Source organism: Olea europaea, unplaced genomic scaffold, assembly GCF_002742605.1.
Source record: "Olea europaea var. sylvestris unplaced genomic scaffold, O_europaea_v1 scaffold2265, whole genome shotgun sequence".
NCBI classification, from domain to species: domain Eukaryota; kingdom Viridiplantae; phylum Streptophyta; class Magnoliopsida; order Lamiales; family Oleaceae; genus Olea; species Olea europaea.
The window spans coordinates 72,227-87,193 of record NW_019240709.1 but is presented as its reverse complement, the minus strand read 5'-3'; the positions used below and the strand labels follow the sequence as shown (position 1 = coordinate 87,193).

Here is a 14,967-nt window from a genome sequence, read left to right as displayed (position 1 = left end):
AAAAAAGGCAAAAAGGGTTGGGGGGGGGGGGGGAGGAAGAAGCTAGGGTTTCAAGGATATTAAAAGAAGAGGCGAATTCTTGGTGCAATATCTTCATCTTTTCCCCTTTTCTTTAAAATCGATCATGTAGTTTAAACTTTTTCTTGTCTTATTCTTCTCCTAGGATGTGTAATAATAAGTAAATAATAAGGATGAATGATTCTAACCTAGTTTTGAACCCTATTTTAATTAAAAAGTTTTAAATCTTCAATTGATTTTGTAAATTTTTTTTACTTCCATTCTTAATGCTTGGATTAATTGATCACTAATCCATTGATTTTGTGAGTGATAATTACGTTGATAGTCAGATTATTTATTTAGACCACACGGTAAAAGTTGAGAACTAGTGTAAAAGAAAAGAGCTACATTTTCTAGTTCATGCCGTCGTTACATGAATTCTTAGAGATTTAATATATTTAACTAATGTGTATTCGAATTCACATAGAAATATTGAATTGGCTTAATTAAATTGTTATAATTTGAACTCAAGATGTAAGTTGAATACGTTAAAAGAATTCGACTAGGTAAAAATAATCAAATATTATCAAAATTTGGTGATGGAGATTAAGGGGATAAATATAGTGAACTTGTGAATCCTAACACTTAAATCATCATATAAAAAATCATGTTTTATTATTTTAGTAAATCTAAAATATAAAAAAAATATAATAATAAAATAAACACTTTTTATTTGTTTTAATTTGTATCGAAATCATGAATAATTTAACCAACAGTTAGATAGTAGCTCTTGTGATAACGATAATTTGAATTTTTTGACCCATTTTATTACTTGTTACGATCCGTACACTTGCGGAATATAAAATTGATAACAATCAATGCGTACAAAAAATCAAAGTAGTATGATTTATTTAATGCAAACAACGAGTTTGATCTTTATATAATATATGGTCTATAAAAATTATTCACCAAATTAACAAATAAAAATAATCAACTAAAGAAAAATTGGGTTAGAAACGATTCTCGGTTCTAGATATTAGAATCAAACCCGAAGAAAGATCGGTTGATTCTTAGTTCTAGGAACCAAAGTTGCTTAAAATTTAAGCAAAACCAAAGTAAAATGGTTGATTCAGTTCGATTATGTTTGTTCTAGTTCTTTTGCCATCTATACTATGCATAACATGTGTCTCAATATACTTGCATCAAATTCATGTGTGTGACATCAAACATTAAATACCAAGTTAAAATGTTCCAGGTTGATGATTTTTCTTCTCACGTTTCTCATGCTGAGTGTGTAGATTTGTCGTGTAGTCGTACTCTTCTAAAGTTGGGTAAAAGAAAATTTGTCGGAGAACCCATCTTAATTATTTTCCATCGTTGACAATATCTTTGTGCAAATGTGCAATTAAATCCAAAATAATGCTGGATCAATTTGAAAACTGACACGAAAATTATTGAAATTCACAAGAAATTACTGTGATTGGTACGTGTCCAGATTTTGCACCCATTCGACACTCAATCCTTTGCATATTTTGATGTAACTTTGCACCTTACAACATTATTTTTAGATAATTGAGTTCTAAGGAAATAATCATTATATAAATAATAGAAAAATTGTACTTAGTCCTCGATCTTTGCAAAACGTAATAAATAAATGAGGAATTATGTAGTAAAACTCAATGTTCTTTCCATTTTAGTCATTAAATGGAAAATTTGTTATTCTCTTTAAATAAACAAAAATAAAAGAGATTAGTAAAAGAACAAAAAATAAGGAAAGATCTCAAATGAAATCTCAATAACTTTTTAATAAATTACAGATAAATTTCCTCTTAAAATAATTATATATATTAAAAAAATGAATTTTGAAAATTTTAAACTTTCCCAACTAAGCTAACCATCTACTCCCTTATCATAAGTGTTTCCTCATAGAAGCATCCACAAATTTGATCAATTACTCTTCTTGCTTTGTCAAACGATAGAGATATATGTCGACCTATATACGTCCACGCCACGCCACCTCATCCCCAACCAAACACCACCTCTACAAATACAATCACGTCGATAGTGAAGTCATTACCACCATAAAAAAAAAAATGATTGGAAAATAAAAATTAACAGCCTAGACCACCACCAGCATCACGTTGGGATCTAGGCTGCTTCCGATAATTTTTATCCAAATATCTGTTATTTTTATTTTGGGAATTAATTTTTCTATGGTGATATTGGTGATATCGTTGTCAACATAATAGCATTTGTGGAGGTGATATTCGACCACGGACAAGGGTGGATTAGGATGGGTGGAGTGGGATGGAATGGAGTGCGGCGTGAATCATGTGATGGCTAATTATAGTGATGGGAAGATGAAATATTTATAATTGTTCTTACGCATTTAATTGTTTAAAGTGGGACTTATTTTTACATTTTTAAAAAAGTTATAGGGCTCATTTCCTTATTTTTGGTTATTTACTACTTTTTTATTTTTGTTTATATATAGATATTGGCAAATCTTTCATTTAATGACCAAAAGGGAGAGAATGAAGAGTTTTGCTACAATTGAAAAGTTGAGGAGGAATTTTGCTTAAAAAAATTAAAAATAAAAAAGATAGAGAATAGATTTATTACATTTCAAAAATATTGAGAACAAAAAATACAAATTTTCGTATAATACCCAAATTATTTGGCATTTCCATCGAATGATTGCAAAATTCGTGTAAAAGTAAGATTGAATATACAATGACGATGGTGTGTATTTTTTCCCTTGGTTGATTAGGGGCAATTGGTTCGAATATGATGTCTACCTAAATTTTAGAAAAAAAGAAAAAAAACGTTGAATGCTTCATTAGGATTTTATAAAAACTAGTCGCCATCACGTGCGTTGCACGAATTTTGTATTTATCGTATTTTTATTAGTATATGAATTTTAGTTTTTTGGAAATTTTTTGAAGAAATATCTAAAAATATTTCTATGATACAAAAAAATAATTGTAAATTATTTTTACAATTGTATAGTAATATGTTATCTAGAAAAAATATGCTTGTATATTTCATATTTGAATAAGAAATATACAAATTATTTTGCTTGTATTCTTTGATAGTGTTGATATAATTGAATTGAATGTGAAGATTATATTTCTAAATTTTGTGTAATTCAATATTGTAAAATTGAAAAAAAAAACTCTTCGCACAGTGCGGAGTAAAAATAAAAAACAAAAAAAGGTACGGAGAGAAAAAAATCTCCGCACAGTGCGGAGAGAGTTGAACCATTTGCGGAGAGTTGACAAACTCTTCGCAGGGTGCGGAGTAAAAAAAAAATTAAAAAAAATCTCTCCGCTCAGTGCGGAGAGATGACAAACCAACTCTCTGCACAGTACGGAGAGCAAAAAAAAACTCTTTGCAGTGTGCGGAGAGTTTATCCGCATCATGGCAAAACTCTCCGCACAGTGTGGAGAGAAAAAAACTCTCTGCACAGTGCGTAGAGAGTTGAACCATGTGCGGAGTAAAAAAAAAGTACGGAGAGAAAAAAAACCCTCTCCGTACAGTGTAGAGAGAGTTGAACCATGTATAGAGAGTTGGCAAACTCTTCGTATAGTGCAGAGCAAAAAAAACTCTCGCACAAATACGGAAAGAGGACAAACCAGCTCTCCGCACAGTATAGAGAGAAAAAAACTCTCCGCACGGAGAGTTTTCAAATTCCTTAATTACAAGTCAAATTTTTCGTATATACAATGAAACAGAGTCAAAAAACATGGCTCAAAATTAATTATGTCTTTTTTAAATTCCAGTCACAGCTCAATTTTTGAGCATACAAATTATATTTATGGTGTTGGAAAAGAGCTTTCTTGTGATTCATACAATGAAACAATATGTGAGTTATGCAAAGAAGGGGATATTGATAGTACTATAACATTTCTTTCACAACTAGAGGCTCTAGGGTACCACCCAAATTCAATATTTTACACTTGCTCGATAACAGCTCTTGGACATTAAAAGCGGATACAATTTTCAATGAAATTATACTTTCGACTTGTAGGGCAAGAATTAAAGTATTCAATGCATTGCTCAAAAGTTGTTTGAGAAAATGCCTCGTGGAACTTGCAGATAAAATCCCGAGAGTTTTTGTTTTTCTCTTCACACTGTGCGGAAAGATAGTTTGCTATCTTTCTGCACTTGCGGAGTCTTTTTTTTCTCATGTGGAGATTTTTTTGTCTCATGAAATTTATATATACTAAAATTATTATTATTTTTTTAATGTTGTTGGCATGATGCGTGTGTGGAAGAATATTTGTCAATCATTATAAACAAAATTCTTCACAAAATGCAAAAAAAAAAAAAAATGCATAATAAATCTTCTTATTATGCTAATAAAATTACAATAAATTTTATTTAACAAATAACATAAAAAAATCGTTTTTATCTTCAACAGAAAAACACATTTAAGTTTCACAACCACTTTTTTTTTTTTAATTCTTGAAAATACAATTATAAAAAAGGAAACAATATTGAATTACAACATTTAATACTTAAGAAATTCAATATTAAATAAATTTTATACATTTATAACAAATTAAAAATCCATAAATGCAGCTTACCGTATTTGCAACATACCGTATTTGCAAACAACTTACCGTATTTTCACCTTACCGTATATACTGCCTACCGTATTTGCAAATAACTTACCTTATTTTCACATTACCGTATATGCTACCTACCGTATTTGCAACTTACCGTATATATTGCCTACCGTATTTGCAGCTTACTGTATTTTTATATACCGATTTTTTCACTTACAAATACCGAGAATACAGAACGCCGTACATTCACTTATCAAACCGAATTTCAAAAAAATTCCCAGATTTTTATTTTTTCAACATAAGTATAAAATAAATATTAAATATATATGAAACACAAAATATAAATACATATGAATATGGTGTTCAATCTTCAATTTTTCAATATTAAATTACACAAATTTAGAAATATAATTTTCACATTCAACCCAATCATATCAACATTATCAAAGAATACAATCAAAATAATTTGTATAATCTTGTATATTTCTTATTCAAGTATGAAATATACAAGTATATTTTTTCTAGATGACACAATACTGTTATGCAATTGTAAAAATAATTTACAATTATTTTCTTATATCATGGAAATATTTCTAAATATTGTTTCAAAAACTTTCCAAAAGATTAAAATTTATACACTAATAAAAATATGATAAATGCGAAATTCGTGCAACGCACGTAACAGTCACTGTGCGGAGAGTTTTTTTTTTTGACTTCGCACTGTACGGAGAGTTTGCCAACTCTCCGCACTATGTAAAGTTTTTTTTTTACTCTGCACTGTACGGAGAGTCCGCACTTTGTGAGGACAGTGTTCGCACAGAATGTCATCTCTCCGCACTGTGTGGAGAGATTTTTTTTTAATTCGCACTGTAAGGAGAGTTGGAACTCTCCGCATTATGCGAAAAGTTTTTTCTTCCTTTTTTACTCCACATATGGTTTGTCATCTCTCCGCACTGTGCAGAGAGTTTATTTTTTTGTTTTTTAAAGCTCATGTGCGAAGAGTGTTTTTTTTTTTTTTTTTACTCATGACAATTTATATTTACTAAAATTATTATTATTTTTTTAATACTAGTGACATGATGTGTGAAAGAACATTTGTTTGATATAATTATTTTTTTAATGCTAGTGGAATGATGTGTGGGAAAACATTTGTTTGATATAAACAAAATGGAAAAAAAAAATGACATCATGTATAGTAAAATTAGATTCATTTACTATTGCATGAATAGTAGACACTCCTTCCCATTTTTATTAAAAGTTAGACATGTTTGGTTGTATTTCGAATTAAGTAGAACTTACTTTTAAGGTACATATTTTGGTCGATACAATTTTTGAAGTTACTTTGATAGTAACACTTATTTTTCTAGAAAAACAACTCTTAGTTGAAAATCGACCCACCTTTAAGCAAATAAAATTGTAATTCATATCAGGAATGAAAAAAATTCTTTTTTCTCACAATGGTCTTTTATTTTATTTTTTTATTGGGGAGGAAATTGATTTTACAACTTATTTTGAAATATTGTTCAAACTAAATGAGGCACCAACACAATGTTCCAGTAACCAAAACTACTTGATAGGAACCTAGGAAATGTATATAGATTTCTAGTTTGTTGGTCCAAATCTAAAGGTATATTAGTAATATAAATCTAAATTCTTCAGATTGAGTTTTCTTATTTTACTCTTTCTATAATAAAAATAAAAATAAAAGTAAAAAGATCATGAAATTTTATATGTCTAGTTTGCGTTACAATCAATAATAATTACTCATAATAATTCAACAGAAATGTAAAAATCCCTCGTTAAAAAATTGTACAAGTATTCTCGAGAGCTTAAACTCTTAGATTTCTTTACATTGAGAAAAAAATAAAAATAAAAATAAAAATTGGCGAAGTGCCACAATAGCATATTTTATATTAACTCTCTCAACTCCCCTCTAAACCCTAATAAATTATGGTGGTTGGTAGTTTAACATTTGTTTCTTCACAGTATACACATTAATTAATATTCAGGTAATGTACAATTTTATGACACGTTAGGCAATGCTTCTATTTTTATTTCTAGAAGAATTTTTTTTAAGAAAGTTATCTTAATTCAACATCTTCTAAAAACTTTTCTAACGAAACAAAGCAATATTAAAAAATTATTCAAACATATTCAAAATAAACTTTTTATTTAAGAGGAAATTACAAAAAATATCCATTTTGACAATCATTTATAAAAATGTCCAAAAATTTTCTATGTCCATTTTTGCAATTATTTGGACGAAAGTACCCTAACTAGCTTCCGTGAGAAGTTACATTAAAATGCTGTTCTCAACATTTCAAATGTCATTTTCGATATTTAAATCCATTTATGTTTCAAAAGTACACGTATCAAATCATAATATTAAATGTTCTCGATATTTCAAACGTTATTATCGACATATTAAATGTCTAGAATGACATTTCATTCCGAACATAACATTTCTTTACAATTTAAATGTTGTTCTCAACAGTCGAGCATTAATTGTGATTTGACATGTGTAATATGAAATTATTTTGAAAAATGCTTGGGAAACAGGGGGTACAGAAACCCCACAAATAGGGGGGTCTCGCACAAAAAAATGGGACCCCCACCTATTGTGCGATTTCTGTCGGGGGGCGATCAGCCATTCTGTTTCCCAAACATTCCCAATTAGTTATTCTTTCATTAAGGGTAAAATAGAGAATTTGATATCAAATTTAGCCATTTTTGCAAAGATTATCAAAAGTGGACATTTTTGAATTAACATATGTAAAATTGGTCTTTTTGCAAATGTCCCTTTATTAATCTGAAAAAATATTTTTTTGCAAAAATCCTATCAAACGTGCCCTACACGTCAATAATTCGACGGAACCATCGAAGTCCAAGTGGTTTCTTGTTTGCCTTAACAAATGCTACCCCACAAGGTACAATTACAATGGATAGTGCATTGAATTTGTGTTTGCCAAATACAGTTGGTAATATACTTGTCATATCACTCATTAGTATTGACGGTGTGCTGCTTAGTTCATCATATATACATTCAAGAATCAATTTATGAGTTTGACTCGCTCGACACTTTGACAGTTTAGTTGGAAGGGTTCTTGGACCCTAACCAGTTTGAGACACAACCCGCAATTTATTTGATCTACGTGAAGAGGGGCTAGATCGTAAGCCCCAGAATTTATCGCTATAAGGTGAATACCTACGTATCAAAAATAAAATAAAATAAAATAAAATAAAAAAATCAATTCATTCTAGAATCTTTTCTCTTGTTATAAATAAGGCTACAATTCACCTCTCTTTCTTCCATTATAACTTATAGCCCTCCTTGTTTTCTGTATAAAACAGTACTGCCGCTTTATTACAGCTCCAATGGAGTTCAAGTTTCAGCATATTTTTATACTTCTTTCTGTGAGTAAAACATATAACAGCTCGATTCTCTAGAAATTTTGCACTTCTTTTCATTTTGTGTGTGTATATATTGTACTTAATGAAGAAGTTAAAGTGTATGATTTGTGCATTTGTTTCAGGTGGCATTAGTGGGAAGCCATGCAGTTGTATTTTCACCGGATGATTACTGGAGATCTGTGCTGCCTAGCTCTCCCATGCCTAAATCTGTGAAGGATCTTCTTAACCCGGGTTCGTCTTGAACTCGCGTGTATAATAATAATATCTTGGGATTCATCTTAAAAGTTAATCTCGTTTATAGGAGTAGTGCAAACCCTTTTCTATTGATCTATGTTTTCATTTTTATACGACGTGGGATTTATTTTTTAACATATCCTTATGATGGTAGCTTGTTTGACCAAATCAATCCTGAAATTCGTGAGCTCATTTTTGCTTTGAATTTTAATCAGATTGAATTGCTTGTTGAAACTTAATAAACTCTGATATTATATAACATGCTGTGTGATTTATTTTATAATATACATGTGCTAATCATTTCTTTTAAAAGACGTTTTTACTCGAGTTATGTTAGCTCGGAATCCTATGTGTTTTAGTTATAAAAATACGCATGTTACTTATTTTCGCAATAAAAGAAAAAATTAACTTCTAGATAAATTTTGGAAAAAAGTTAGATTCATTATTTGTAGGCTCAGATATATATGCTCCAGCACTATGTTTGGCTAAGCTTAATCCAAATATACTCTTTGTATTCTAACATGTACTGACTATAAGTTAAAAAAAGTTACATTTTTAACTTTAACCAACCAAAAGTTTATTATTATTAACTTCGTCCAATATGTTTTATAGAATTTATGGAAAACAAAGGCACCGCTGTCGGTGTCGGCAAAGGCGGCGTAGTAGTCGGAGCACCTACCAAATCAGGCAAACCAGTCTATGTTGGAGTAAAACCAGGAGCAGATCCCTTTAGTTACATTTATGCAGCAGAAGAAAATCAGATCCATGAAGATCCAAATGTAGCCCTTTTCTTCCTGGAAAAGGATCTTTACAAAGGAAACAACATGAAATTGCATTTTTTTAAGAGTTCAGATGATCAGGCTTCTTTTCTGCCTCGCCAAGTTGCTGATTCAATTCCGTTTTCATCCGAAAAGTTTCCACAAATTCTTGATAGATTTTTAGTGAATCCCAGTTCAGAAAAAGCTGAAATCATGAAGAAAACTATCCAAGAATGCGAGGAGAAAGGGATAAAAGGAGAAGAAAAGTACTGCGCAACTTCCTTGGAATCCATGGTCGATTTCAGCACCTCCAAAATGGGACGAAAAGTCGAGGCAGTTTCGACTGAGACAGAGAAGGAAACTCCATTGCAGATGTACAAAATTGTTGGAGTCAAGAAACTGTCCGAGAAGAAAGCAGTAGTTTGCCACAAGGTGAAGTATCCATATGCCATTTTTTACTGCCACAAGACGGAAACCACCGAGTCTTACAAGGTGGCGATGGTGGGGGACGACGGCACCAAGGTGAAAGCGGTGGCCGTTTGTCACAAGGATACGGCGGCGTGGAACCCAAAACACTTGGCTTTTCAGGTGCTGAAGGTGAAACCAGGGACAGTTCCGGTCTGCCATTTCCTCCCTGAGGATCACATCGTGTGGGTTCCTAAATATTAGTGGAGATTGTTACTCAGTTCTCATATATATGAATATATACTACTATATATCTCTATAATTATCTATATCCGACAGGTTTAAATTTAGCTGTTTATTTTATGTAATTTCATTTGTGTAGTAGCATGAATCCCTACCCTTTTTCAGACATACTGCTGTGTCATTGCTGGAAATGCATCTATGTATGAATTGCTAAGCTACTTCTACCTCCGAGCTTGCCTTTTTCCGGCCTGGGGCTGATATTTTATTTACAAACCTACTTTAATGGAATACGCTGTTTGTACATAATGCAGTATTAATAATGATATCCTCAGAGAGAGAGATTCTCTTCAAATAAATTATATATTATTTAAAGTGAGTACTTCGATGTAAGGGGGTGGACATCATTATGGACATCCTAGTATGTGTATATAACCTACTTTTATTTAGTTACTTCTTGTTTAAGCCACATTTTTTAAAAATAATGTATTTTGGAATAATATTTTGATGGAAAACGCGTGGATAAAAAATAAAGAAAAATTTTGGATTTGCATGTAATATTATTTTATTGAATAATGTGTAGTTAAAATAATCATACTATGGGTACATTGTGATGTCCAAGGGGGTGTCCAAAATGGACACTTGGCACCTCGGCATTGGCCGAGGCGCCTGCCACGCCGGGGCCCACCGGCGCCTCGGCCAATACGAGGTGTCGATGGATACCCCGTTGGACATCTTGGTGTATCGCAAGCATTATTCTAGTTAAAAATAAAAGAGAAAATATTTTAAAAATAATGGAGACCGAATAAGGGGTTAAGTTATTAAAATATGATTTTCAAAGATATGGTCTATTGACAGAAACCACTTTAGTAAAATGTAAGTAACTTTTAAACTTAACCAAAATATTTTAAGCCAAACCAAAACTAATAGAAAAACATTAACATGGAAGTTTCTTCTACAGGTGTAGCATCAAACGTCAAATACCAAGTTAAAAAATTTGGATTGATGTAGATTTTTTGTTATTTGCAAGTTGTCTAGTTTCTCATGTTGATAGCTCAATGTCTGTTTGATGAAGATTATTCTATAATAGATTTTGTGAAAAACAAATTTTTTAAAGAATGTATGTTTAAAAAGAAAGAAAATTTTTGGATTTACATATAACATTATTATATAGGATGAATGGTCCTATTGAAAATGAGTTTTGGAAAAAAAATAATAATAATAATAAAATAAAATAATTATAATTAAAGAATCAGTACCAAAAAATCTATTCTTTCTAGAAGATGTTGGATAACACATAATAGGTTAGCAAAATCTTTTGTGTAATTAATTTGATAAGGATCATTGACAATTTATTGGATTTAAGAATTTCCTGTGTTTGCTCAAACGTTACGTGGCTTATTATGTCAAAACTGCATGTGGTTATTACTTATTATCACCTCAATTTTATTTTTATTTTTTTAAAAAAACTTCGTAACACTCTTTGGTAACACATCGTGTAATCTCGTTAGTAGTGCAAGCTACACTCTATGATTGCAAGTAACACAGTATGTTATCCCGTCTGTGAAGGTCAAGTAGCAATGCATTTACATAAGAAAAATCATATTACCATCTCATGAATTCGATTATGATTAAGCTCCTTTAAAATTTTTTTTATATAACTGTGACATAAGAGTTGACAGAATTCTATGTGACAAAAAGTGATTTGATGAAGAAGATGACTGCGTTTTAAACAATTCAATGATAGAGCGTTATATGACATTATATCAATAATTGTGATAATGTAGCATGATTGATTCGATTAACACTTTATGCATGCTAGTAATTACCCCTTCCCATACATGTAACATGCCAAGTAATCTTTTTTGCTTAAGTAATCTTTCCTTGAGCAAAACGTTAAAAATAAAATGCATATCCAAGTATTAATCAAGGTAACACATTTTGTTACCCTCTTTGTTATGGAGTAACACTATGCATGCGAGTAACACACTATTTCTCACTTACGAAAAACACTAAGTATGTGAGTATTAATTTAGCACCATTAACGTAGTTTCATTGTTGTACAAATTTACTACTACATGATCACAAAATCCTTGTACCAAAAACGAAGATATTCGAAATGTAATTGCTAAAATACTTGTGGACTATTAAATTTTTTTCTTAGGCTTCAATGATATTCAGTTATTGCACATAGCAATGTCAATAAAGATTTAGAAATATATCATAAAGATTGTTTTCAATATTATCTAATAAAATTGACTGTCCATTGTTTGAACCCCCATTTTGTTTATTTATTTATTTTTTTCAAAATACACTTGGATTATTCCACATATACATCAATAAATGTAAATCAAGGTGTCCATTCCCCTAACATGGAAGAGGGCCCACTCCAAATATAACAAATTTTATTCGAAAAGAGCCCTCTTCCATGTGAGAAGGGTGGACACCCTAATGGACATCATGCATAACCCAATACATTTTTCTCATTTTCAACCACACAGTTTTCAATAAAATAATATTATACGCAAATCCAAAAAAAATTCTTATTTTTAATCACACATTCTCAATCAATCTATTATTTCTAAATGCATTCTTAGAAAATAATGTGGCTGAAATAGAGTGAAATTAATGTGATGACACTCTTGATCATCCATTAGAAAACACAAACATTTTCCGTTGTAATCAATTTGTGATTGCATTGAGACCTCAATCATCACCCAAAAGCATACTGATAACCGAAGTATCTTCACTGGTTGATAACCAACACTGTATAAACCAAAACTCGATTCTCTCACAAAAATAAAGATACATAGATGCTAAAAAAACTCGGGATTTCCTTCAAAACCTTAGGAGGCAGCAGCTGCGCCCTTCTTTCTTGGAGGTGCTTGAGTGCCTAGCAGTTAGAGATACGTTGCAAATCAACATTATAAACTTGACACTCTTTCAAATAACAAATGTAGATGAAAAGGAAAATCAAATTCCATTTACCTTCTCTGAAGTTGCTCTTGAACCTAACAGCTACATGACGGAGATATCTCATACGACCAGTTCCAGTGGTCTTTCTTCGTATAGCCTTGACACTCCAGTTATCTATGAACGGAAGGCTAATATATTAAGCCACTGTTTGGCTCCCTTTAAACCAAAACTCTTTAATTCTAATATTCATTTTCAACAATACATTCACACAATAAAATATTTTGCACGCAAGCACAAAACTTTTCTCTACTTTTTAACCACACATTCTCCAAATAATCACTATCCAAAATATCATTTTTTTTCTCAATAATGGCCATCAAACAAAGACTAAATAAATCACCAATCATCAAAATGATAATTCTGCAAAAGTGCAAAAAACACAAGTGTATTTTTAAAGACAGAACTGCCACAAATATTATAGACAAAAAAGAAAAATATAAGATTGGCGTGTACAATTGACAAACAACTCAGTCCCTTAGATGTTCATTAACTTGCGATCATATTCGCAAATCATTACAGGTCTGTAGAGTTCATCACAGTTGTTCTATACACACCATGAGAATTTATGAGCCAAGAATAGTAAAATATATATTATATATCAGATAAAAAGAAAAAAGCAGCGTAACTGTATAAATATAGCTGTCCCAGCGTTTTCTAAAAGCAACTCAAGGATGCACACAGTCACTCTCACTTCCAGGGAAGGAGTTGGTCAGAAATACGCCGATCCTGCCAACCAGATAGTCACAGTCAAAAAATTTTTATACAGTTCTTTTTATTTTTTTGACCCTTTTCAGTTTATTTTCTACTTAGTTACCACCTACAGAGTTCTCATTCTCAAATGAGTGACTGCATATTTTAAAAACTGTTTAAAGCTTTAAGCAATCCATAATTTTATATTAAGTATCATTGTAATATAGATTCCAAAATATAGACATCCCTGATATTTCAAGATATTCCAAAAACAAAAAATAGGATTGATGAAGATGGTGAACAACTCAGTCCCTTAGATGTTCATTATTGCTTGCGATCATGCTCGCAAATCATTACAGGTCTGTATGAATCATCACTGTTGTTCCGTACTTCCATAGGCAACAAATATCAAATCATGAATATCAAATATGCAATTAAATTAGCTAAGATAACATAGATTGGTAAAATTATGACAGGCTCACTTTTGCTTTAGGGGAAAGAATCCAGTTGGAAAAGAACAGATATTGCCAACTGGATAGCAAGCTTAAATTCATTTTATTCAATCTAAAACCCCAGTTCATGAAATTTAACAAATCCTACAGCCCTATAATAGTGTGCGTGAATCTACATTTTTCGGTTAGTCAAATACAAAAATACTCCAGAAACATTGTCCTTCGAAAATTCTAGGTCATTTGCCATAGGTGCAATCACATAATTTAGTAAAGTTTTTACTTTACCCATAATATGAGCTTTTGGTGCACAGTCGAATGTCAAAATATCCACCTCTGCTCTTATAATCATTAAGTAGCTTTCCCTAGTTCAATTCCCAAATTAAAAAAGTATGTCCTTCAACTTCCATTCCGATTCACAAATTGAAACGTATTTTTTTATTCTCTTCATAACTGACAAAATCACAGCAGAAACATAAACACGTACATTTCCTTATGCGTGCGGCGGGGTAAGCACAGGCGGAGCAACGGCTCTTCTGGATGTGGAAGCTGCGGCGGCCGCATCTCACACACAGTGTGTGAGTTTTGTTCCTTCGCTTACCAAAACTTCCGGTTCCCTTTCCCTTTTAATAATAACAAATTTCAACATCAATATTTACTACAGATCATATACGAAGCATTTATTACTGTTCTAGACAAACAGAAATTACCATGAGCGAATTAAAGATGGAGGTTCAAAATTGCTGGTAAATCCTCGTTGTAGTATTTATATACTTGGATGGCTGAGGTAATTAGGGTTTTTCAGTATGGATTGGGCTTTTACCGGGATTTGGTGTAGAGTGGGCTTAAATGATTATTGGGCCTACATTATTGTTGTTAAAGAGTTCACTTAACGAGATAATTTTTCGGTTGTACTACATATACATCAAAATTTATAAAGGGAAAAAGGGAAAATTATCTAGATCCCTTCTTTTCGAGATTACATTTCTAAAATAAGTAGGTGAAAGATTAAATTTCAATAGTCAGGTGATAAATACTAATTTTTAAATTAATTAATTACACTCACCTGCTCTACCACCCTTGACCACTTCTTTTACACCACACCCCGATTCATTTTCTAACCCACACACACTCCCTCTCTTCCCCAAAAATTGATCAGCACTCTCTTACCCAAAAATCTCATCGGTGGCTTCTTCCCCACCCTCATCCCCATCCCCATCCCCACCCTTTAGATTC

At 31.5% G+C, this 14,967-nt stretch overlaps 2 protein-coding genes across 2 annotated transcripts; one reads left to right on the top strand and one right to left on the bottom strand.

Annotated features, from left to right (window-relative positions):
• Window positions 1-7,828: 7,828 nt before the first annotated feature.
• On the top strand, window positions 7,829-9,922 carry LOC111381170 (BURP domain protein RD22-like). Its single transcript, XM_023004914.1, has 3 exons — window positions 7,829-7,982; window positions 8,102-8,210; window positions 8,826-9,922. Exons 1-3 carry the CDS (start codon window positions 7,944-7,946, stop codon window positions 9,638-9,640), a joined length of 963 nt encoding a protein of 320 aa, XP_022860682.1. The 5' UTR covers window positions 7,829-7,943; the 3' UTR covers window positions 9,641-9,922.
• A 2,280-nt stretch (window positions 9,923-12,202) lies between these two features.
• LOC111381173 (60S ribosomal protein L37-1-like) lies at window positions 12,203-14,534 on the bottom strand. The gene is made up of 4 exons (XM_023004916.1): window positions 14,442-14,534; window positions 14,219-14,354; window positions 12,605-12,706; window positions 12,203-12,509 (listed from the first exon to the last, which is right to left on the bottom strand). The coding sequence occupies exons 1-4, from the start codon at window positions 14,442-14,444 to the stop codon at window positions 12,463-12,465; spliced, it is 288 nt and encodes a 95-aa protein (XP_022860684.1). The 5' UTR covers window positions 14,445-14,534; the 3' UTR covers window positions 12,203-12,462.
• Window positions 14,535-14,967: the final 433 nt, after the last annotated feature.